At 37.9% G+C, this 24,855-nt stretch overlaps 2 protein-coding genes and 1 long non-coding RNA gene across 5 annotated transcripts; all 3 read left to right on the forward strand.

Moving 5' to 3' along the window:
• Window positions 1-331: 331 nt before the first annotated feature.
• Window positions 332-12,788, forward strand: LOC103511979 (WD repeat-containing protein 48). Of its 3 annotated transcripts, XM_026825583.1 has the most exons (14): window positions 332-508; window positions 1,071-1,169; window positions 2,254-2,482; window positions 2,749-2,961; window positions 3,213-3,353; window positions 3,517-3,671; window positions 4,861-5,046; window positions 5,570-5,758; window positions 6,309-6,341; window positions 9,822-9,999; window positions 10,397-10,560; window positions 11,389-11,475; window positions 11,541-11,810; window positions 12,248-12,788. In XM_026825583.1, the coding sequence occupies exons 2-14, from the start codon at window positions 1,128-1,130 to the stop codon at window positions 12,347-12,349; spliced, it is 1,989 nt and encodes a 662-aa protein (XP_026681384.1). In that variant the 5' UTR covers window positions 332-508; window positions 1,071-1,127; the 3' UTR covers window positions 12,350-12,788. The 3 variants fall into 3 exon arrangements, with proteins under 3 accessions (XP_026681384.1, XP_026681385.1, XP_008474954.1); XM_026825584.1 differs by lacking the exons at window positions 6,309-6,341; window positions 9,822-9,999; window positions 10,397-10,560 and adding exons at window positions 6,443-6,653; window positions 7,687-7,850; XM_008476732.3 differs by lacking the exons at window positions 6,309-6,341; window positions 9,822-9,999; window positions 10,397-10,560 and adding exons at window positions 6,443-6,653; window positions 7,687-7,850 and having other exon boundaries at window positions 333-508; window positions 11,389-11,443; window positions 11,509-11,810.
• An 817-nt stretch (window positions 12,789-13,605) lies between these two features.
• On the forward strand, window positions 13,606-14,550 carry LOC113468574. The gene is made up of 2 exons (XR_003392279.1): window positions 13,606-14,202; window positions 14,345-14,550. It is a non-coding gene; the product is annotated as an uncharacterized LOC113468574 (long non-coding RNA).
• Window positions 14,551-16,071: 1,521 nt separating this feature from the next.
• On the forward strand, window positions 16,072-24,703 carry LOC103511988 (slowpoke-binding protein-like). Its single transcript, XM_017445210.2, has 4 exons — window positions 16,072-16,313; window positions 20,022-20,095; window positions 23,886-24,037; window positions 24,420-24,703. The coding sequence occupies exons 1-4, from the start codon at window positions 16,257-16,259 to the stop codon at window positions 24,701-24,703; spliced, it is 567 nt and encodes a 188-aa protein (XP_017300699.1). The 5' UTR covers window positions 16,072-16,256.
• Window positions 24,704-24,855: the final 152 nt, after the last annotated feature.

The following is a 24,855-nucleotide window of genomic DNA, read 5'->3' on the forward strand; positions in this document are numbered from 1 at the left end:
CCTGTAACTTGTTCGGTTGCTGATTGCAGCTGGGGTTGGCGATTTGCGGATTTTGAGATTTTCCACTTTTTAATTTTTTTTTTTTTTATTCATTTTAATTTTTAATCATTTTCTTCAACCAGCTCCCAGCTTCTATCTTGTTACTTTGTAACTTTGTACTTTCCCCACTCTCCAGATTAGTGTTTCAGATTTGGATTTTGGGTTATTTGATTGTTTCAAGAGTTTCAGAAGAAGTTATTCATTTTTTTTTAGTCCATTTAGCTCTCTTGATTCACTCCAATCTTGAAAGAAAAAATCACCTAAAGTTATGATTTTTCAACAATTTTCTTGAGTCCATTTAGCTCTCTTGATTCACTCCAATCTTGAAAGAAAAAATCACCTAAAGTTATGATTTTTCAACAATTTTCTTGAATCTAAATCAAATAGATAAGCCTCTTGTGATAACAACAGATAGGTTTCCACCTGGAATCTCCTTGATGAAAGCAATAAAAAAAGCAAAAGCAATTTGGTAAGTGTAGTTGTTCAGTGAACCATAGAACTCTGAAAAGCAGGTAAAACCTTTGGGATGGAGGGTGTCCACTATTCAGAGGTTTCACTGTTCTCAAATATCATTTTGTTGCGCCAGACTAGTTAGCTTAGTTGGTAGTGCATCTGCCTTGTAAGTGCTAGGCCATGGGTTTGATTCCCACCCGGGGTGGATTTTATCCTGATGGGATAATTTTTGTTCTTGGAACGGCTGGCTTTCTCCTATCCTGTCTTTCTTCTCTCTTCGATTTCGGGATGATAAGACCATAGCAGTTACAGTTCCCTCTGTCAAACCTCTTTAAAAAAAAAATCTTTTTGTTGCATCAAAATTGGTCAAACTGTATGGTGAAACAGACAAGCTGAATACAAAATTGTTGAGGTAATCAGTTTTTTTATATTTGTCATTTTGTTGCATCAAAATTGGTCAAACTGTATGGTGAAACAGACAAGCTGAATACAAAATTGTTGAGGTAATCAGTTTTTTTATATTTGTTGGTTATCAATTTATTTTTATTTTACTTACATATTTTTGATTTGTTTCACAGAAAAAAGCATGCAGAAACACAAGGAGTAGTATTTGAAGTTTCCAAAACACAGGCAACATGGCAACTCACAAATCAGGTGGTCAGACTGGACGGAAAAGAGTGAGTATATAATTCAAACCAAGAATGAAGAATATCTTTGAAGGTTGAGGTGATTTATGAACTTGTCAATGTAAAAAGTTAATTAGTTTATTCATCATTATTTATTGTGAGTTTGAGGATCTTAACCTGTGTCCACACATGTTTGATGTCAATAGACAAGGGGTTACTTTCTGGTGTTCTCATGTTGACCCAGCACCTAAATCGGAAGTATTGTGTCTCTTCTCGCCCATCTGATGAGAGGCATACTACGGGATGGGCATGCTACGACACAGGCCAAAAGCATCTAATGTAGCAGTTGTTCCATTGCTACGAAATAAAAACGGCGGTGGAACACTCATCTTTTTTTTTTAAAAAAAAAAAAAATTTTCATTTCAAATGGCAAAATTCCACTCTGGTGTCCCTCTCTCATATACTTAACTATTTAAAATACATAAGCGTCCTGTGGCAGCCAATGTGGTCATGATCACGCTATTACGCCCAAAGAGGGAACACTGAGAAAGAAAAATACGGGTAATGTGTGATATGATAACTGTTGACTTTTGTGTTCTATACAAAACATTTCTCTCTAGAATTGAGTTCCTCGGATGAAGATTTCTATGAACATATCTACACGGGACAGAAGATTGCCCCTCTCAGCTTCTCCAGTAAATCCTCACAAGCAGGTATAACGTCACATAACGCATGTCACTTTGTTTTCATTGTGTGATAAAACTAACATTCTAACGATTGTGAGTGTCAATAACATGAATTTGCCCGTAACTCAGCTCTACCAGGACAGCTCACGTCTAGTTCTTTGGTCTATCATCAGTAACTTAACTCTATATATTATACCTAAAGGAAAAATAATTAAATAAATATATTATACCTAAAAAGAAACAAAACCTGAAAAAAAAGAGGAAAAATAATATGAACATTTTAAAATACAAACTAAGCATAAATAATTAAAAAATGACATAATTATTATCACAACAATTTTGCCCCCATTTAGCACAGAATACATATTTTTGTATGTATTCTATGAATGGGGGTACATCCCAATAAAAATAGACAGGACATTTTATACTATTTGTCTTGCTTTTTACAGCAAGTATCTTTTGTGATCCGAGATGAGGTAGAAAGGCAGCACAGGTCAGGTGTGAGCTCTCTCCAGTTTGATGATGCAACAGGAAGACTGTACAGTGCAGGAAAAGATTCAATCATCAGAGCATGGGATACACGGTCTTGCACAGGAAATGGAGATCCATACATTGCATCCATGGAACATCACATAGACTGGGTCAATGATATTGTTCTCTGCTGTGGTGGAAAAAATTGTGAGTACCTGTGATAGGCTAGGCATGTACCTCAATAGAATAGGGTGTTTATGAAGTTTCCCAGGTCAAACTTTCTCAGAAAAGAAATGGCTAGAAGTAAGTAAATGGGAAATACCAAAAAGAGTACATGAAGCTAATATGACCTTTAAAAGAGCTACAACATGGTCACATTGCTCATTGAAATTTGGATATTTGGGGACTTCTTACAGATCCATTTTTCTGAGTGATTTTTACACTTCACTGACCTTGATATCTTGTTTCTACAGTAATATCAGCATCAAGTGATACAACAGTGAAAGTCTGGAATGCTCACAAGAGCTACTGCATGTCCACATTACGTACTCACAAGGATTATGTTCGAGCCCTAGCCTATGCCAAAGATAAGGAACTTGTGGCATCTGCTGGACTAGACAAAAGTATCTTCTTGTGGGATGTGAATACCCTGACTGCACTCACTGCCAATAATAACACTGTCACAAGTAAGTATGAATTGTTTTTAATATAGGTACTTAGGTAAGTAATAATATTAATAATAATAATAAAGTACTTGTGTTTGACTAGCCTGAGCTAAGATTGGAGATCATATCACACTTCAAATACATTGGTATGGATTTTATAAGAAAAACTTGGACTCCACCAGGAATTGAACCCAGAACATTTTTTTTTATTTATTATTATTTTTTTATTTATTTCTTTTTACATGTATAATTTCATCTTTTTTCTTTTTCAGCTACTTCATTGCCAGGTAGCAAGAACTCAATTTACAGTCTTGCAATGAATCCAGCAGGTACCGTGGTGGTCAGTGGAAGCACAGAAAAAGTTCTTCGAGTTTGGGATCCACGGACTTGTAGTAAAACTTGTAAACTAATGGGTAATTTTTTTATTTAATTTCCTTATTAAATTGAAATAGTTTATATTATTTAATTATTGTATAAGTTAGTATACAATAATTATAGATCCTCTCTAAGACTACAGAACTTTCTGGAAGGAATAATAAAGGGTCAAACTTGAAATCCACTTTTGTTAATTTACAGGGCACACTGACAATGTAAAAGCATTGGTTCTGAACAGAGATGGAACGCGGTGTCTCTCAGGTAGTTCTGATGGGACCATCAAGCTGTGGCATCTAGGAGAACAACAGTGCATTCATACCATACATGTTCACAAGGAAGGGGTCTGGGCTTTGTTGGTAAGAGAGAACATAGAGGCCTAAATATGCATGTTAAATTCCAAGCACAGAGTTGGGAAAAAATTTGGCTTCCAAGGACATTGAACCTGGGACTTCCAGCATGGAATAACTTTTGATAGAGGGAACTCTTGTTGTTGTTGTTGTTGTTGTAGCGGCTTTAGCTTTCACCGAATGGTGTTGGCAAAGTAAAGAAAAGACATCTTTTTGTATCTGCCAGCTCTCTCCAGTTTGATGATGCAACAGGAAGACTGTACAGTGCAGGAAAAGATTCAATCATCAGAGCATGGGATACACGGTCTTGCACAGGAAATGGAGATCCATACATTGCATCCATGGAACATCACATAGACTGGGTCAATGATATTGTTCTCTGCTGTGGTGGAAAAAATTGTGAGTACCTGTGATAGGCTAGGCATGTACCTCAATAGAATAGGGTGTTTATGAAGTTTCCCAGGTCAAACTTTCTCAGAAAAGAAATGGCTAGAAGTAAGTAAATGGGAAATACCAAAAAGAGTACATGAAGCTAATATGACCTTTAAAAGAGCTACAACATGGTCACATTGCTCATTGAAATTTGGATATTTGGGGACTTCTTACAGATCCATTTTTCTGAGTGATTTTTACACTTCACTGACCTTGATATCTTGTTTCTACAGTAATATCAGCATCAAGTGATACAACAGTGAAAGTTTGGAATGCTCACAAGAGCTACTGCATGTCCACATTACGTACTCACAAGGATTATGTTCGAGCCCTAGCCTATGCCAAAGATAAGGAACCTGACCTTGATATCTTGTTTCTACAGTAATATCAGCATCAAGTGATACAACAGTGAAAGTCTGGAATGCTCACAAGAGCTACTGCATGTCCACATTACGTACTCACAAGGATTATGTTCGAGCCCTAGCCTATGCCAAAGATAAGGAACTTGTGGCATCTGCTGGACTAGACAAAAGTATCTTCTTGTGGGATGTGAATACCCTGACTGCCCTCACTGCCAATAATAACACTGTCACAAGTAAGTATGAATTGTTTTTAATATAGGTACTTAGGTAAGTAATAATATTAATAATAATAAGTGTTTGACTAGCCTGAGCTAAGATTGGAGATCATATCACACTTCAAATACATTGGTATGGATTTTATAAGAAAAACTTTTTTTTTTTTTTTTTTTTTTTTTTCTCCTTAGGCCAATGAGGCGTTCACGCATGTTATCTCAGGAGGACGAGATCGTTCAATTTACATGACGGAAATGAGACAGAGTAAAAACTTTGCTCTTGTGTGTGAGGAACAAGCCTCCATTTTGAAAATGGTTCCCGAAACAGATTTCAGTGGTATTTGGGTTGCTACAGCCAACTCTACACTCAATTATTGGGTACGTACTAGCACATTAAAATGGGAGTCTTTTCTGACGAAATTCCTGTGTGTGGAGTCCAGTGTGTAAGAATATTATATCTCACGATCAAAATCGGATGAAACGTTCGAAAGTTATCAAGGATCAAACATACAGACAAACTTAATGCAAAACCGCCGAGTAAAAAACTGACCTCTGCATAGGGAAAGGTGAAGAATATAAGGAGTTAGTATCTCCTTCAAGAGACATTGAAAAGAATAGAGAGAAGGAAACGGTTCGTGAGAAAGTTTTAATATGGACTGAATTTTATTCGGGAAACGAAATCGAAATCTTCACAAAAATATGTGACTGAAACTCCCGCCACAAATAAGAAGAAGATGACCCTAATGGGTTGTATGCTGAGCAGTGTAGAATGTTATAGACACTTTATTTCAGGTATCTATTGTCGATTTTGTTTTTATCCATAATCTTTTTTGTTTTCGTCATTGTATGCTCTGTAGTAATTTACTATAGTATCTTCTTTTCCGACTCTTTTTATTTATAGAAATTGCCTAAGAAAGAGGACCTGCCTGCATCAAATCTAGGCTCAGATCACCTAGTGAGCTACAGTGAGAAGCCCCTGAAGACAATCAAAGGAGGGGCAGCGATCAGGAAGCAACATGTACTTAATGATAAGAGACATATTGTAACCCAGGACTCGGATAACAATGTGTGCGTGTATGATGTACTTAAAGTAAGTTCACAGAATTTACAAACTCCTTTTTTATTTTTATTTCTTTTTCGAAGAGGTTTGACAGAGGTAACTGTTAAGGTCTTATCGTTCCGAAATCGAAGAGAGAAGGAATATAGGATAGGAAAAACTAGTCGTTCCGAGAACGCCAACCAGCATGAGTGACAACAATTGTGGTGACGCCATTCATTAATTTTTTACGAGATGCAAAGTGTGAAGTCGTTTGAGGAGCAGACCATAGGTCTATTGATGTATTGTACTGTGAGGAATAGGTTACTTTACAACTATGTAATTGTAATTAAACTCACACGAAGGGGTAAACGCTTCGACGTCAGAATTCAAAAACTTCATCAGAATGGGGTCGAGTGGATTTTAACATACCTATCACATGATTTTCGGCACACTCCATTTATCAAGGGTTTAGGTACTCTAGGTTCTAGGTTTTCCTTGCACTTGCGATCAATTTAATTTGAAGAAACCATTTACTGATGAAAATTTGTAATGGAACAATAAGTTGGACATTGATTGTTCATTCACATTTTATCTGTTGTAGGCGTGTAAAGTTGAAGATGTAGGCGAGGTAAATTTCGACGAAGAAGTCAAAAAGAGATCCAAGATTGTCTACGTGCCCAACTGGTTCAGTGAAAGTTGAACATTGATTGTTCATTCACATTTTATCTGTTGTAGGCATGTAAAGTTGAAGATGTAGGCGAGGTAAATTTCGACGAAGAAGTCAAAAAGAGATCCAAGATTGTCTACGTGCCCAACTGGTTCAGTGTAGATCTCAAGACGGGTATGCTCACCATCAACCTCGGTCAGGATGAGATTGATTGTTTCTCTGCCTGGGTCTCCTCTAAGGAGGCTGGTCTACCCTCACCCGACAATGTCGACTCAAAAAGTAAGTAAAAAATCTTAAATACTCTAATGATCAGTGGTTGTGTGAAAAAGCACTGTCACTTAAAACAAAGCCATTACAAAATAAAAAAAAAAAAAGCGAAAGATTTATTCGTTTTGAAGGGAAGCCAGAAGGGATTTATTCGTTCTGAAGGGAATAAACAAGATTTTAGAGACTCATAAGATCAGCTCTAATTTAGAAGAGCCCTGCTAATTAAAACAAAGTCATAAAAAAAGCTCATCTCTAGGGGAAATTAAGGTGAAAACTCGCAGCGCAGATTTCAAATTTTCCCAATGTGTTAGGAATTGAATTATTTTTCGATCAAACCAAATTTTCGTGTGGAAAATGTGCCTTTAATGAAACGGACACGGAAAGCTAAGCTTTCTATTACTAAAATATATCGGAGCTATACCAGTAATGAGAAAGTATTGCAATCCGTCCAAATTTTTCTTCTTAATTTAACGCCATTCGATTTGGTTTTACAGTCAACTACGGTAGCCTTTAATTTAGAAGAGCCCTGCCAATTAAAACAAAGTCATAAAAAAAAGCTCATTTCTAGAGGAAATTAAGGTGAAAACTCGCAGCGCAGATTTGAAATTTTCCCAATGTGTTGGGAATTGAATTTGATTTCGATCAAACCAAATTTTCGTGTGGAAAATGTGCCTTTGATGAAACGGACACGGAAAGCTAAGCTTTCTATTACTAAAATATATCGGAGCTATACTAGTAATGAGAAAGTATTGCAATCCGTCCAAATTTTTCTTCTTAATTTAACGCCATTCGATTTGGTTTTACAGTCAACTACGGTAGCCTAAGCTATACTAGTAATGAGAAAGTATTGCAATTGGTCCAAATTTTTCTTAATAATAATAATACTCTTGGGTGGAAGGTAACCACTAGGCGAGGTTAACGGCGGAGGCGTTTTCTACCACCTAACCCTTAGAGCTCCATTATTATGTGGTCAAAATCTCAAATAAATGAGGATAAAATTCCTTAATTTCTTCTTAATTTAACGCCATTCGATTTGGTTTTACAGTCAACTACGGTAGCCTGATACTGAAAGCTCTGCTGGAACATTGGATAGCAGCCTCTCAAATCCATGATGATGGGGATGATGAACAGTCTGGTGGAAACCAAGCCAATGCCACTCCCGAGTACTTCAAGATACCTGGCCATACACCTCTCATTATAAGTGAAGTGGTAAGTGCAGCACAATATTATTGTTTTATTTATTCAGAACCAAAGTTCTAGTATGTAACTACAAAACTGTCTTTTCCTTGTATTTGTAAACCTTACCTATGAAATATATAAGACCTTGTTTAGTCTGCGGGAGGAAAGGGACTTTTCAATCTCATTCTGGTAGGATAAACATAAACAAGGTATATTCTATTCTATGCTTCCTCTTTTCATGTCATTTGATGGGGGCTTTTCTTCTGGACAAATCTTCTTTTTCTGGTGTGTCACATGTTGATAGTATGGAGAGGCTTATTGGGTTCTATTGGTCGATTTACGGATGTTCAGAGTTTCATGGGAAATCATCATTCTAAATTTATCCCTGAATGCTGCACACTTAATGAAGTGCCCTGCCATGGAAGCTGGCAGTGATATTGTAGGAAAATATTGGGACGCGTTTAGGAAAATGGCCTAATAGCTAATTCCTTTGCGTCACATGTTGATAGTATGGAGAGGCTTATTGGGTTCTATTGGTCGATTTACGGATTTCAGAGTTTCATGGGAAATCATCATTCTAAATTTATCCCTGAATGCTGCACACTTAATAAATTGCCCTGCCATGGAAGCTGGCAGTGATATTGTAGGAAAATATTGGGACGCGTTTAGGAAAATGGCCTAATAGCTAATTCCTTTGCATTTGTAAACAACAAATTTATCCCTGAATAGCGGAACTTTGGTCCTGAATAACGGCTGAACCGTACATCTCTGGAAACCCGACAATGAGTAAGGGTGTAAGATCCTTTACCCCAACAGTAAATTTTGTGCTCAAATTATCAAATTGATAAAAATCTTTTTGCCTTCGTTGGGTTTCTTCTCACTAATCAGGTAAAAGCACGTAATCACTTTTGGGCTAGGAGCAAGTCTTATAAAAGTCTTGACCTTTAGTAAAAAGTTCACGAAAGTGTACGACTTAATCTCGAAGGTTTACGCCGAAAGTGTACGACTTAAAATCTCAAAATTCATTTTCTCTTTTCTTGTCAAAGCCCCGCTCTCCCACTAATCAGGTAAAAGCACGTGATCACTTTTGGTCTAGGAGCAAGTCTCATAAAAGTCTTGACCTTTAGTAAAAAGTTCACGAAAGTGTACGACTGTACGACTTAATCTCGAAGGTTTACGCCGAAAGTGTACGACTTAAAATCTCAAAATTCATTTTCTCTTTTCTTGTCAAAGCCCCGCTCCCTGCACAGTTTGACCTGACCATGTCACCTCGTGTAGAGCCCCTGAGCCGCCAACCCCCCCAACACATAATTACATTAGCAGCTATTGGATTTGAATAATAAGCCGTATTACCCACTTAGAAACACACATTAGATCCCTTACAATTTTTATTTCTTTTTCGAAGAGGTTTGACAGAGGGAACTGTAACTGTTAAGGTCTTATCGTTCCGAAATCGAAGAGAGAAGGAATATAGGATAGGAAAAACTAGTCGTTCCGAGAACGCCAACCAAGCTAATTTTTAATTTGTGAACTGTTAGGAACCCTGTAGATAATTAGATATAACGACAGCCTATTAAAAAAGCAATTAACGTGCGATTAGATTCCTCCCATTCTAAACAAATGAATGTATAAAATATAGGTACATATGTACATAGAATATAGGTAGGTAATAGGTAAACAGGAATAGGTTACTTTACAACTATGTAATTGTAATTAAACTCACATGAAGGGGTAAACGCTTCGACGTCAGAATTCAAAAACTTCATCAGAATGGGGTCGAGTGGATTTTAACATACCTATCACATGATTTTCGGCACACTCCATTTATCAAGGGTTTAGGTACTCTAGGTTCTAGGTTTTCCTTGCACTTGCGATCAATTTAATTTGAAGAAACCATTTACTGATGAAAATTTGTAATGGAACAAAAAGTTGAACATTGATTGTTCATTCACATTTTATCTGTTGTAGGCATGTAAAGTTGAAGATGTAGGCGAGGTAAATTTCGACGAAGAAGTCAAAAAGAGATCCAAGATTGTCTACGTGCCCAACTGGTTCAGTGTAGATCTCAAGACGGGTATGCTCACCATCAACCTCGGTCAGGATGAGATTGATTGTTTCTCTGCCTGGGTCTCCTCTAAGGAGGCTGGTCTACCCTCACCCGACAATGTCGACTCAAAAAGTAAGTAAAAAATCTTAAATACTCTAATGATCAGTGGTTGTGTGAAAAAGCACTGTCACTTAAAACAAAGCCATTACAAAATAAAAAAAAAGACTCATAAGATCAGCTTTAATTTAGAAGAGCCCTGCCAATTAAAACAAAGTCATAAAAAAAGCTCATCTCTAGAGGGAATTAAGGTAAAAACTCGCAGCGCAGATTTGAAATTTTCCCAATGTTTTGGGGATCGAATTTGATTTCGATCAAACCAAACTTTTGTGTGGAAAATGTGCCTTTGAGGACACGGAAAGCTAAGCTTTCTATTACTAAAATATATCTAAGCTATACTAGTAATGAGAAAGTATTGCAATTGGTCCAAATTTTTCTTCTTAATTTAACGTCATTCGATTTGGTTTTACAGTCAACTACGGTAGCCTGATACTGAAAGCTCTGCTGGAACATTGGATAGCAGCCTCTCAAATCCATGATGATGGGGATGATGAACAGTCTGGTGGAAACCAAGCCAATGCCACTCCCGAGTACTTCAAGATACCTGGCCATACACCTCTCATTATAAGTGAAGTGGTAAGTGCAGCACAATATTATTGTTTTATTTATTCAGAACCAAAGTTCTAGTATGTAACTACAAAACTGTCTTTTCCTTGTATTTGTAAACCTTACCTATGAAATATATAAGACCTTGTTTAGTCTGCGGGAGGAAAGGGACTTTTCAGTCTCATTCTGGCAGGATAAACATAAACAAGGTATATTCTATTCTATGCTTCCTCTTTTCATGTCATTTGATGGGGGCTTTTCTTCTGGACAAATCTTCTGTTTCTGGTGTATCACATGTTGATAGTATGGAGAGGCTTATTGGGTTCTATTGGTCGATTTACGGATTTCAGAGTTTCATGGGAAATCACCATTCTAAATTTATCCCTGAATGCTGCACACTTAATAAATTGCCCTGCCGTGGAAGCTGGCAGTGATATTGTAGGAAAATATTGGGACGCGTTTAGGAAAATGGCCTAATAGCTAATTCTTTTGCATTTGTAAACAACAAATTTATCCCTGAATAGCGGAACTTTGGTCCTGAATAACGGCTGAACCGTACATCTCTGGAAACCCGACCCAGGAACACTCATGATCTTTGTGAAGTTCGAGAGACTTTGGTCGAAATCTAAAGTCCTGAGAAACGCAAAGAAATCAACTCTATTTATATCTACCTCTTGTTGAAGAAACAACATGATGTCGTAATTTTCATATCCTGGCGGATCTTCTTCTGGAAACGAGATACTACGTCAAGTAAAATGATATTATGATAGTGAAATGATGGATTGTCAAGTGAAAACATACTATCCATCATTTCACTATCTTATTATTCGAGTTATTTATTGATTGATTTCTCCCCAGGTGGGTCGCGGTCTATATCGGCTTCTAGTTCGAGATGCGGGGGGTGACACAGAACATCATTGTCTGCGTGACAACTTGCCTCCCTGGGTACTCGATATCATTGTCGAGAAGAACAAGAACATCATTGTCTGCGTGACAACCTGCCTCCCTGGGTACTCGATATCATTGTCGAGAAGAACATGCCCAAGTTCACCAAGATCCCGTTCTATATCCTGCCTCACAAGAGTACCAACATCAAGTGCACCAAATCCGACCGGCTAGTGGCTAACGATTTCCTGCAGATCCACAAAGTGGCGGAGCATGTTCTGGAGAAGATATTGGGTTCGGATGCCACGGGGTCTAATACAGGCCTGGGGACTTCACCTGGGGAAGATCCGGATACCTTACCTGAGGATAAGATTGAGCTTGTGTGCAATGGCCAGGTAAGGAAACGCATAATCACATCTGATTGCTAATTTTAAACCCGAAAACGGCTACTTTCTCTTTGTATAATATCTCTTAGTAGCGCGGTCAAACTGTTATGACTTGGCGGTGCGGAGCAGTACCTCGCTCCTTAATCCAACTACCATATTAATTTCATTCCATTCTCTTTGCTAGGCATTGGACCCACAAATGGACCTGATGTATAATATCTCTTAGTAGCGCGGTCAAACTGTTATGACTTGGCGGGGCGGAGCAGTACCTCGCTCCTTAATCCAACTACCATATTAATTTCATTCCATTCTCTTTGCTAGGCATTGGACCCAGTGTATAATATCTTTTAGTAGCGCGGTCAAACTGTTTTGACTTGGCGGGGCGGAGCAGTACCTCGCTCCTTAATCCAAATACCATATTAATTTCATTTCATTCTCTTTGCTAGGCATTGGACCCACAAATGGACCTGCGCACAGTTCGGTATTTCATCTGGAAGCAAGCAACAGATTTGAACTTGGAATTCAAGCTGCACTCTCGACGAACTTGATTCTTGTATTTGTTCTGAAAGTCCGGATAGCAGAGCTTTGAGAGTCAACATGTTTGCCTCGCAACCTCGCCTGACTGATGGCAAGTAGAAATGGTTCTCAGCCAGCGGCTATAGCGATGATGATGAACCAATCTTGTGTATGGTTGGTATTTGGACGGATGACCGTCTGGGATATCATGTGCCGCTAGCTAGTTCGGGGAGCTTTCTGAGGGCAACTGAGCTGTTTTAAATTTGAATGGTCTAACGCCGCCGATTAGATTTAGCAGAATAAAATGTACATTCGTGTTCCTACAGTCAAAAATTCTAATCCGGAATTGCTGGGTTCGAATCCTGGCCGGGCTAAAATTTTATACTTAGCAAACTTTCCGTTTCCGGATAAGCCTTCATGTTAAAAAATGTGGAGTTTTGCTGTAAAAGGAGAAAATATCTCAAACCTGCAAGTGCAGAGTAAATGGAGAAATATTCAACAAGTTTGAAGAAAATTTCTTATGTAGACGAGATGGTAAGATGTATAATAACTTAGCAAACGTTCCGTTTCCGGATAAGCCTTCATGTTAAAAAATGTGGAGTTTTGCTGTAAAAAGAGAAAATATTTCAAACCTGCAAGTGCAGAGTAAATGGAGAAATATTCAACAAGTTTGAAGAAAATTTCTTATGTAGACGAGATGGTAAGATGTATAATATGTACTATAGCAAGGAAAGAAAGAAAAGAGATTTATTTATTACTACTAGGTTTAGAAAAATGTGATTTTGTTTATAGTGTTTAATTGGAAAAGTTTTTGTAACTTTAATTGTTTAGCTACCGAAGCAAGGAAATTACTTTGTATGTAAATTATACCTATTGGAAAAAGACATGTGAGATCTCAGTTCCTTAATATTCAGTTCAGTGAGATAGAAGATTATGACTGTAATCTCGGGACATCCTGTTCTCCCTTTACGGGTCTGTGCCATAGCATGTCCATCGTAGTATGCCTCATTTTGCCTCATCAGATGGGCGAGAAGAGGTACAGTATTCCCGCTCCCGATTATGTGGAAATCCAAATTCAAGTGCACCTTTTCCACCAACTCTGAAAATCGAATCCTAGACCTTCTGTATGACAAGCTAGTGTGTTACCACCGGACCAACTGTGTTCATCTGAAGGCTTGACTGACTCAGTGTTGTAACTAGTTTTTACTACGAAATGTCCAGCTGTCACCAAACAAAACGTCAAGTATAATTTAAGGAAAAGACTTATTTGGATCTTATCCGAAGCAAGGTAATTACTTTGTATGTAAATTATACCTATTGGAAAAAGACATGTGAGTTGTGAGATCTCAGTTCCTTAATATTCAGTTCAGTGAGATAGAAGATTATGTAATCTCGGGACATCCTGTTCTCCCTTTACGGGTCTGTGTCATAGCATGTCCATTACGTAGTATGCCTCATTTTGCCTCATCAGATGGGCGAGAAGAGGTACAGTATTCCCGCTCCCGATCATGTGGAAATCCAAATTCAAGTGCACCTTTTCCACCAACTCTGAAAATCGAATCCTAGACCTTCTGCATGACTAGCTAGTGTGTTACCACCGGACCAACTGTGTTCATCTGAAGGCTTGACTGACTCAGTGTTGTAACTAGTTTTTACAACGAAATGTCCAGCTGTCACCAAACAAAACGTCAAGTATAATTTAAGGAAAAGACTTTTATTTGGATCTTATCCACTCCAGGTAAATCGATACTCAATCAGTGGAAAGACGATTTGATAGTGGAAAAAACTCAGCCTAGTAACTTCACAAGGAAAGGAGCTATTTCGATGTTGAATGAAATTCATATTGTACAAAATTGTATATTACAGAAATAATATTATCTTGTAGGTACCTATTCTTATGGAGATATATTATTCTATGTACCTAAACCTTAAATAAATGAACAATATGAACCGTTGTCAAGCTATTTCGATGTTGAATGAAATTCATATTGTACAAAATTGTATATTACAGAAATATTATCTTGTAGGTACCTATTCTTATGGAGATATATTATTCTATGTACCTAAACCTTAAATAAATGAACAATATGAACCGTTGTCTTTTTTTCTTTGTCAATAGCTAGTTTCGGCGCGAATGATTTACTGTCCGTAGTGTTGAAGCGCCTTAAAAAAGCTACCTCTTTGTTGATTATGTAAATATTTAGATACATATTTTACGAATTTTGCAGTTTTCCCTTGATTGTTTACCTTTCAAAGTCTATGTTTTACAGAGCAGGTACCTCCAAATGAGGACTTAAAAGTCCAATACCTCCATCTCCATATTGATTTTAAAAAGTAGCTAGTTTCGGCGCGAATGATTTACTGTCCGTAGTGTTGAAGGGCCTCAAAAAAGCTACCTCTTTGTTGATTATGTAAATATTTAGATACATATTTTACGAATTTTGCAGTTTTCCTTTGATTGTTTTCCTTTCAAAGTCTATGTTTTACAGAGCAGGTACCTCCAAATGAGGACTTAAAAGTCCAATACCTCCATCTCCATATTGATTTTAAAAACACGAATTTTGCAGTTTTCCTTTGATTGTTTTCCTTTCAAAGTCTATATTTACAGAGCAGTACCTCCAAATGAGGACTTAAAAGTCCAATACCTCCATCTCCATATTGATTTTAAAAACCTGTTGTAGGTAATTTTCAATATGGATTAAATTACTCTTAACCTCGGCAAAAATTACAGTTATTTAATTTTTTTTTTCATTCCAAACTTCATCTTAAAAATGAACGTCGCGATATTTTCAGACCTTCCTGTACCACCTCGTTCATCTCTTACGTCGAATGCACATTTCCAATGCGAGATTTATTCCATGCATTGTGAATAAAGTTTAAAGTTTGTATTTCACTGTGAAGAAGAAAATTACGAAACGAGAGAAGAAGAAAGCTCCGTGTTTTTCCCTGGAAATCGATAGCTCCCCTGCGCATGATCGCAACCCCTTGTTATTTTCCCTGTCTAGAATTCCATTTGTTTTTGCAAATAGTTCTACTTCCTACACCGTGTTCTATTTTCGTCTTCTAGGTAGCTTACTTATTGATTGTTTACCTTTCAAAGTCTATGTTTTACAGAGCAGGTACCTGTTGTAGGTAATTTTCAATATGGATTAAGTTACTCTTAAACCTCGGCAAAAATTACGGTTATTTATTTTTTTTCATTCCAAAATTCATCTTAAAAATGAACGTCGCTCTATTTTCAGACCTTCCTGTACCACCTCGTTCATCTCTTACGTCAAATGCACATTTCCAATGCGAGATTTATTCCATGCATTGTGAATAAAGTTTAAAGTTTGTATTTCGCTGTGAAGAAGAAAATTACGAAACGAGAGAAGAAGAAAGCTCCGTGTTTTTTCCCTGGAAATCGATAGCTCCCCTGCGCATGATCGCAACCCCTAATTTTCCCTGTCTAGAATTCCATTTGTTTTTGCAAATAGTTCTACTTCCTACACCGTGTTCTATTTTCGTCTTCTAGGTAGCTTACTTTTTAGGGACTCTAGGGAAGTTTAATGGTTCCCTTTTTCTCCCTCCTGGAAATAAGTAAATCGGGATATAAAATAAAATGAAGCAGTGACTTTTGACATTTCCAGTTCTAAGGTGAAAGGAGAAGTTTTTCTGTGGGGTTTCTCCGTTGGAAGTACTTCATACTCAATTTTTGTTGGGGATCGTTTGCTTTTGAGTGTGACCTTAAATAATTGACTTTTGACATTTCCAGTGGTAAGGTGAAAGGATAAGTTTTTCTGTGGGGTTTCTCCGTTGGAAGTACTTCATACTCAATTTTTGTTGGGGATCGTTTGCTTTTGAGTGTGACCTTAAATAATGAACATGTTAAGGACTCAATGATAAGAGTGGGAACGGTAGAAGCAGGATTTTGGGAGTGCGAAAGTTGCGAAGATTAGAATGAAAGAGGAGATTCGTTCGGACTCGGAATATACCTCTGTATTCACTTATGGTCTGGTAAGTTCATATGATATTTGATTTTCTTTATCCTAGAACCCAGGTAGTTTTAGTTAGGTACCTAGCTAAAGAACTTCAGTAGGTAGGTACTAGGTATCCAACTTCACGACGAGATATGTTCAAAGATTTAAAAGGAAAAAAATATATAGTACCTGTTTAATTATGTAAACAAGTAGGTAGGTACATGGTGTTAGAAAGTTTGTGAACACTCAATTTTTCTCAGGGTATAGTACCTGTTTAATTATGTAAACAAGTAGGTAGGTACATGGTGTTAGAAAGTTTGTGAACACTCAATTTTTCCCAGACCGAGAATTAGGTAGCTAAAGAACTTCAGTAGGTAGGTACTAGGTATCCAACTTCACGACGAGATATGTTCAAAGATTTAAAAGGAAAAATATATATAGTACCTGTTTAATTATGTAAACAAGTAGGTAGGTACATGGTGTTAGAAAGTTTGTGAACACTCAATTTTTCCCAGACCGAGGGTAGGTAATAAAGAACTTCAGTAGGTAGGTACTAGGTATCCAACTTCACGACGAGATATGTTCAAAGATTTAAAAGGAAAAAAAAATATATAGTACCTGTTTAATTATGTAAACAAGTAGGTAGGTACATGGTGTTAGAAAGTTTGTGAACACTCAATTTTTCCCAGACCGAGAATGACGTGAGAAAACAAAAAATACGCTTGTACCTACCTATTTTTTCTGTCCAGATTCCAGGTATTTATTGCTTGAATTTTTAATGTCCCTGTCGGGGTTCTAATTGTACCTACCTATTTTTTCTGTCCAGATTCCAGGTATTTATTGCTTGAATTTTTAATGTCCCTGTCGGGATTCTAACTAAAGACCCCCCCTGAATTTTCTATTCCCAAAACTAATGCTTTAATTACCTTTTTTTTTACAGACAATGGCAGCCTTCGCTGTTTCCGGTGTGGCGTAGGTCGTCTGCCTTGTTCCCGATCCCTGCCCAGGGCGAACTATAGTTTGTATAGTGTTATAGTTTCCCTCTGTAAAATAAAGACATATCATTCTCTCTTCGATTTTGGGAGGAAGACCTCCGTTTTTACAGTTTCCTCTATCTATAAAGTCTATATCTATACCGTTTACTCTTTCAAGTTTAAAAATGAACTTGATTTGTCCATAATTAGGTCCTCACAGTGTAAAAGACGGACAAACTTATTGCACCGTAGGCCATATTTTCCCGCTTAAAGTGGGACTTGAAATAATACCTAGTTGATAAATTATATCTATGTAGGTAGGTATTGTAGATACTATTCACATCATTTTTTTTTTTTTCACTCAAATCTGTAAACTCAAAATAACTAACTAATTGAACGAATTCGCTAATAAGTCACAGTTCCAATTTAAAACAAAATACTCGACGATACCTACAGGCTACAGGTCTTTCTGTTATTAAAAGGAGGGAGGGAAGGCCAGCCTAGTTAGCTTGGGGGGTAGGTCGTCTGCCTTGTTCCCAATCCCCGCCCAGGGCGAACTATAGTTTGTATAGTTATAGTTTCCCTCTGTAAAATATCATTCTTCTCTCTTCGATTTTGGGAGGATAAGACCTCCGTTTTTACAGTTTCCTCTATCTATAGTCTATATCTATACCGTTTACTCTTTCAAGTTTAAAAATGAACTTGTTTTGTGGTTTATTTTCAGCACATGTTTCAGTCAAAACTAATACTTTTCAAAATAGAAGGGCGTCCCATGTAGGTACATATCGTAAATCATTATTTTATTTCGCAAGGACCTTAGGTACGACTTGAGAAGCCCCCGTATACAGTCTATGTAGGTATGTACATACATACCTATGTATGTAAGTCATACCCATACCTCATAGGTAAAGAAAAAAGATCAGAAAAATGTCATATACGTCCTATTGTTAGCCCATTTTTGTATCAAATACCTACGAAGTGGTATAATGAGTCAGCGTGTAAGATCCTTTACCCCAACAGTAAATTTTGTGCTCAAATTATCAAATTGATAAAGAGCTACATATTATCTACTCGTATGCACGTAATTTACGATTACTTGCAGAAATACAACATAAGTCATAGATAAGTATTCAATCGGGGCCATACTTCGAGATCAAACTTGATCCAATAGGAAGAAGTTTAATCTCAAACTGTGGTCCCCCGGGTGTGACAGTGTGACACCTCTACCCCATTCCTACTTCGTACTACTTTCCTTCTTGCTGACAAAATTCCCATTTTCTGTTGTTTCCAGGAGTTCTGCTAAAGGAGACACCACAAGCAGGTATGAATACTAGGCACAGCACTTTTCAAAATAGAAGGGCGTCCCATGTAGGTACATATCGTAAATCATTATTTTGTTTTGCAAGGATCTTAGGTACGACTTGAGAAGCCCCCGTATACAGTCATACCTATGTATGTAAGTCATACCCATACCTCATAGGTGAAGAAAAAAGATCAGAAAAATGTCATATACCTCCTATTGTTAGCCCATTTTTGTATCAGAAATACCTACGAAGTGGTATAATGAGTCAGCGTGTAAGATCCTTTACCCCAACAGTAAATTTTGTGCTCAAATTATCAAATTGATAAAAAATCTTTTTGCCTTCGTTGGGTTTCTAAACCTCCCATTAATCAGGTAAAAGCACCTAATCACTTGGGCTAGGAGCAAGTCTCATAAAAGTCTTGACCTTTAGTAAAAGGTTCACGAAAGTGTACGACTTAAAATCTCAAAATTCATTTTCTCTTTTCGTGTCAAAGCCCCGCTCCCTGCACAGTTTGACCTGACCATGTCACCTCGTGTAGAGCCCCTGAGCCGCCAACCCCCCCAACACATAATTTCTTTTTGCCTTCGTTGAGTTTCCTTCCACTAATCAGGTAAAAGCACGTAATCACTTTTGGTCTAGGAACAAGTCTTATAAAAGTCTTGACCTTAAAAGGTTCACACCGAAAGTGTACGACTTAATCTCGAAAGTTTACGCCGAAAGTGTACGACTTGAAATCTCAAAATTCATTTTCTCTTTTCGTGTGCCCCCCACCCTGCACAGTTTGACCTGACCATGTCACCTCGTGTAGAGCCCCTGAGCCGCCAACCCCCCAACACATAATTACATTAGCAGCTATTGGATTTGAATAATAAGCCGTATTACCCACTTAGAAACACACATTAGATCCCTTACAAGTGCGTTCCGTCCGAAATATTTCAGCTCATTCCAGCACGACATCTTAGCCTGGTGACCGCTCGATATTCAAATTTTCAAGAAAATTATATTTTGTGCTAGAAATTTACATAGGTTTGGTGACCACTCGATATTCAAATTTTGTAAGAAATTATATTTTGTGCTAGAAATAGAAATTTAGTTAGGTTTTGTGCTACCGGAAGACCGAAACTTTGCGGATTGGTGACGGCCGTATCCAACTTCTAATTCGTCTATTTTTACTTTGCTTATTTTTACTTACTAAAAAAGCATTGCTTTAGAATTTCGAATATCAAATTCACAACTTTCTTTTTTTTTTCTTCGCCTTTTCCCGTGTACAGTCGGGGTCGACGTTTTTCGTCAGCCTCTCAATCAGACCTTTTTTAAATTACAAACAGATGTACCTACCTTTTTTTCTGTCCAGATTCCAGGTATTTATTGCTTGAATTTTGAATGTCCCTGTCGGGATTCTAACTAAAGTCCCCCCTGAATTTTCTATTCCCAAAACTAATGCTTTAATTACCTTTTTTTTTACAGACAATGGCAGCCTTCGCTGTTTCCGGTGTGGCTCTCATAGCTTTCTTTGCCTACTGGATCCGAAAAGCATGTCGGTAAGTTAAATAAATAATAATAAACATAATTTAGTCCTCACAGTGTAAAAGACGGACACACTTATTGCACCGTAGGCCATATTTTTGCCCTGCCATGGAAGCTGGCAGTGATATTGTAGGAAAATATTGGGACGCGTTTAGGAAAATGGCCTAATAGCTAATTCCTTTGCATTTGTAAACAACAAATTTATCCCTGAATAGCGGAACTTTGGTCCTGAATAACGGCTGAAACGTACATCTCTGGAAACCCGACCCAGGAACACTCATGATCGAATCTCTTTGTGAAGTTCGAGAGACTTTGGTCGAAATCTAAAGTCCTGAGAAACGCAAAGAAATCAACTCTATTTATATCTACCTCTTGTTGAAGAAACAACATGATGTCGTAATTTTCATATCATGGCGGATCTTCTTCTGGAAACGAGATATTACGTCAAGTAAAATGATATTATGATAGTGAAATGATGGATTGTCAAGTGAAAACATACTATCCATCATTTCACTATCTTATTATTCGAGTTATTTATTGATTGATTTCTCCCCAGGTGGGTCGCGGTCTATATCGGCTTCTAGTTCGAGATGCGGGGGGTGACACCGAACAATACTATCCATCATTTCACTATCTTATATTTCGAGTTATTTATTGATTGATTTCTCCCCAGGTGGGTCGCGGTCTATATCGGCTTCTAGTTCGAGATGCGGGGGGTGACACGGAACATCATTGTCTGCGTGACAACTTGCCTCCCTGGGTACTCGATATCATTGTCGAGAAGAACATGCCCAAGTTCACCAAGATCCCGTTTACTATCCATCATTTCACTATCTTATTATTCGAATTATTTATTGATTGATTTCTCCCCAGGTGGGTCGCGGTCTATATCGGCTTCTAGTTCGAGATGCGGGGGGTGACACCGAACATCATTGTCTGCGTGACAACTTGCCTCCCTGGGTACTCGATATCATTGTCGAGAAGAACATGCCCAAGTTCACCAAGATCCCGTTTTTTGTAAGAAATTATATTTTGTGCTAGAACTATAGAAATTTAGTTAGGTTTTGTGCTACCGGAAGACCGAAACTTTGCGGAATTGGTGACGGCCGTATCCAACTTCTAATTCGTCTATTTTTACTTTGCTTATTTTTACCCACTAAAAAAGCATTGCTTTTTTTTCTTCGCCTTTTCCCGTGTACAGTCGGGGTCGACGTTTTTCATCAGCCTCTCAATCAGACCTTTTTATTTTAAATTACAAGCCCTCAATTATAAAAAATAACAGTAAATACGTAAAATCGAGCTCTAATGTCGAACGCGACCAATTTGTCGCGCCGACCATCTTGGCGACGTCGCCGTTTGTCGGCAATGCGACAAGCTCGGTCTGCTTCCGAATTTAACACGGATACCCTGTTCGAAGCCCGGTGTCGGGCGCAAAGTATCGCCTACTGTTCGGCGAGGTCGAATAGTTTCGATAGCACCACCATAGGAGGCAGTCCTGCTAAGGTAGCGTCCGAGGAGAATGTGCTGAAAAAGACGAAATCATTGACCAAACTGCTCGCCTGTATTGGGGTGTCGAAAAGCGACCAATCTGCAAACGGTGCTGAGTCGAGGGCTAGGTAAGGAGATTATGGGTCTAGTGTGAGATGAACTTTTGGTGATGGGTTGTTTAGTGTCCACGTTTAAGAATTTTATTTTGATCGCAACTCATTTTACGAAAAAATATACTACTATTAGGTATTGTTGAACTGAATTGTATTTCTTGTACCTTATTATTGTATTTCTTGTGTATCTACCCATCCCCCATGCTGAGTCGAGGGCTAGGTAAGGAGATTATGGGTCTAGTGTGAGATGAACTTTTGGTGATGGGTTGATTAGTGTCCGCGGTTAAGAATTTTGATCGCAACTCATTTTACAAAAAAATATACTACTATTAGGTATTGTTGAACTGAATTGTATTTCTTGTACCTTATTATTGTATTTCTTGTGTATCTACCCATCCCCCTAGAGATAGGTGATAGCTACCCATCCAGGCACCTACTATACTACTATGTTCAAGTAGTAAGAGTAAATAGTAGATACATAGATAGGTACTGTCATTTACTCATTGTAGGTAACAAGTTGGGTTTATAACCTACTACTATGTTCAAGTAGTAAGAGTAAATAGTAGATACATAGATAGGTACTGTCATTTACTCATTGTAGGTAACAAGTTGGGTTTATTTACGATCTAGTTGTTTCGATGTTCTTCTTTCAGTCATACCAATCTCGTGACGATCTAAGTTAAGACCTTCAAACTCTCTTAAAATCGTTCCATGGAGACACTTCCTAATAGTCTATCAGAGAATTAACTACTTACCCTCACATTCGATAGTATGTTCTAACAATATTGTTTTTATTTTTAATTTTTATTGTTGTTTTTAATCGGAGTTCTAAACCTACTTTTATAAAGATTAACCCACTTAATTAATAATTATTTTATAAATACCTACATACTTTGTAAAATCAATTTACCTTGATCAATTTGTGAAAAATATATTCCTCAACTTTACTAGGGATAAATTTAGATTCTTTTTTTTTATCTTTTCTGCTGACAACTTTTTTGTTGAAATCGAAGCTTCATAATATGTAAAATCTATAATATAATAATTTATTGAGCCATGTTGTGCTTGAAAAACACGGGATGTTTGTGGAGTAAACCGAAAAAACCTCAACAGTGCCCTGTTTTTTTTATCTTTTCTGCTGACAACTTTTTTGTTGAAATCGAAGTTTCATCATCTGTAAAATATATAATATAATAATTTATTGAGCCATGTTGTGCTTGAAAAACACGGGATGTTTGTGGAGTAAACCGAAAAAACCTCAACAGTGCCCTGAGTGCACGCTCGAGAAATATTTAAAGTAGGTACATATCTTTTTCTATCGAATGCTTCGTTTTCTTTTCTCTAAGTGTCGAACTTTTCTCCTGATTCTAAATATGTAACTCCTTGGTTTTCAGGATATTTCGATTCCATGTCCATAATTATGAGACTGTGGGCTTTATCTACTCTATCCTCCAGATCTAGAACTGCCGATAAAAGCATGAAACCCTCCCCAAACTTTTCCCATTAATAAATTTAAAGAGTAAAATAAAACTCTATCAACAGTAAAACATTATATTTGCTGAGCATCACTCCTTGGTTTTCTGGATATTTCGATTCCATGTCCTTATGAGACTGTGGGCTTTATCCACTCTATCCTCCAGATCTAGAACTGCCGATAAAAGCACGAAACCCTCCCCAAACTTTTCCCATTAATAAATTTAAAGAGTAAAATAAAACTCTATCAACAGTAAAACATTATATTTGCAGAGCATCACTCCATCAATCTTCTTTCTCATTAGCTTGCCGGAACTGGCATATGCCATTGTTTATACTTACTGAATCGAACTTCTGCCAAATGAATAGAATGGACTGAATTTCAAGGTTGAACCATTGAAGTAGGACCTAGGACGTATCGTGAATGTTAACTCTGAATCAGTAACTGACATGACTGCCATCGATGAGTATCTACCAAAGAGTCATTATCTGATATTCTGAGAACCATTTCATTAGAGAATGGATATAGGAACTGCTGCCTCTACTACAGTTTAGACTACAATAATATCTTTACCTAGATTTCTGGGTGCTTCGGCGTGATTTTAATAAAGTTCGCCCCGGACAGGAATCGGGAACAAAGCAGACAACCTACCCCCAAGCTAACTAGACTGGCCTTACCTCCCTCCTTTTATAGTAACAGAAAGACCAACTCGTGAATTCTTTTCCGCAGGCACATTGGACGGTACGAATACACTGCTCTGGAGGCGGAAGGCAATTCTCATGAACTCGAACGAAAGTCTCGAGAGCGAGCTCATTCAGCCTGCCTTCAGTATCTTAAGTTCTGCCCTAGATATGCTCTCGTCCAACATCTCAATGACATAGGTGAGTAGCAAGAATTGAGCGATTTTTGAAGATTTCATATAGGAAAGTAGGTAGGTACTGGTGGGCCGACAGCGCTTGTCGTTCCGGACTAGTCGGGATCCCTGAAAGGTAGATCCTTTTCGACCAGACGACGATTGTGACTTACCTAACCCACATATAGGAAGGTAGGTAGGTACTGCTGGACCGACAGCGCTTGTCGTTCCGGACTAGTCGGGATCCCTGAAAGGTAGATCCTTTTCGACCAGACGACGATTGTGACTTACCTAACCCATTGGTTATGGTGGGTACATATGATAGAGACAGTGTTTTGAAAGAGTTAACTTTTGCAGATTTATTCTACTTGAGTCTTATTCTTGTTCCATTGGCCCAACGTAAAACCTAGGATCTCGTGTGGACAAACATTGGTTCGTGGTCAAAGACTCCTCCGTGAAAACGGAACGCTTACTCACGCTCACACCTCGCAGTATCCAATGTGTTATTAACAATGATTCCGAAACTCGGAAAAGCATCATGGACCTGTTTCTGGCTCTACACACATTCATTTCTATCAGATTTGGAGTTTCTCACGGATATATAAGTTCTGACCCCACCTACGGTTCTAGAGACCGTCTACCCTTTGGCACACATTCATTTCTATCAGATTTGGAGTTTCTCACGGATATATAAGTTCTGACCCCACCTACGGTTCTAGAGACCGTCTACCCTTTGGATTTTTTTTCTGGGGAGGATAGGTTTCACCTAAGTTCGGGTACGGGTTCCCAGTTTTATTTCGGACGCCTGGCTCCCGTGAGCCTTAAATCACTAGGTATTTGATCGCG

This window comes from Diaphorina citri, unplaced genomic scaffold, assembly GCF_000475195.1.
Source record: "Diaphorina citri unplaced genomic scaffold, Diaci psyllid genome assembly version 1.1 scaffold775, whole genome shotgun sequence".
Lineage (NCBI taxonomy): Eukaryota > Metazoa > Arthropoda > Insecta > Hemiptera > Psyllidae > Diaphorina > Diaphorina citri.

What these genes read in the sequence shown, in the direction of transcription:
- LOC103511979 (XM_026825583.1), top strand. Translation starts at nt 1,128, where the DNA reads ATGGCAACTCACAAATCAGGTGGTCAGACTGGACGGAAAAGA. An exon ending in ACTCTACACTCAATTATTGG is followed by an intron (nt 5,047 to 5,569) that starts GTACGTACTAGC and finishes TTTTATTTATAG; the next exon opens with AAATTGCCTAAGAAAGAGGA. An exon ending in GCGTGTATGATGTACTTAAA is followed by an intron (nt 5,759 to 6,308) that starts GTAAGTTCACAG and finishes TATCTGTTGTAG; the next exon opens with GCGTGTAAAGTTGAAGATGT.
- LOC103511988 (XM_017445210.2), top strand. Translation starts at nt 16,257, where the DNA reads ATGAAAGAGGAGATTCGTTCGGACTCGGAATATACCTCTGTATTCACT. An exon ending in CTGTATTCACTTATGGTCTG is followed by an intron (nt 16,314 to 20,021) that starts GTAAGTTCATAT and finishes TTTTTTTTACAG; the next exon opens with ACAATGGCAGCCTTCGCTGT. An exon ending in CCAACATCTCAATGACATAG is followed by an intron (nt 24,038 to 24,419) that starts GTGAGTAGCAAG and finishes CGTAAAACCTAG; the next exon opens with GATCTCGTGTGGACAAACAT.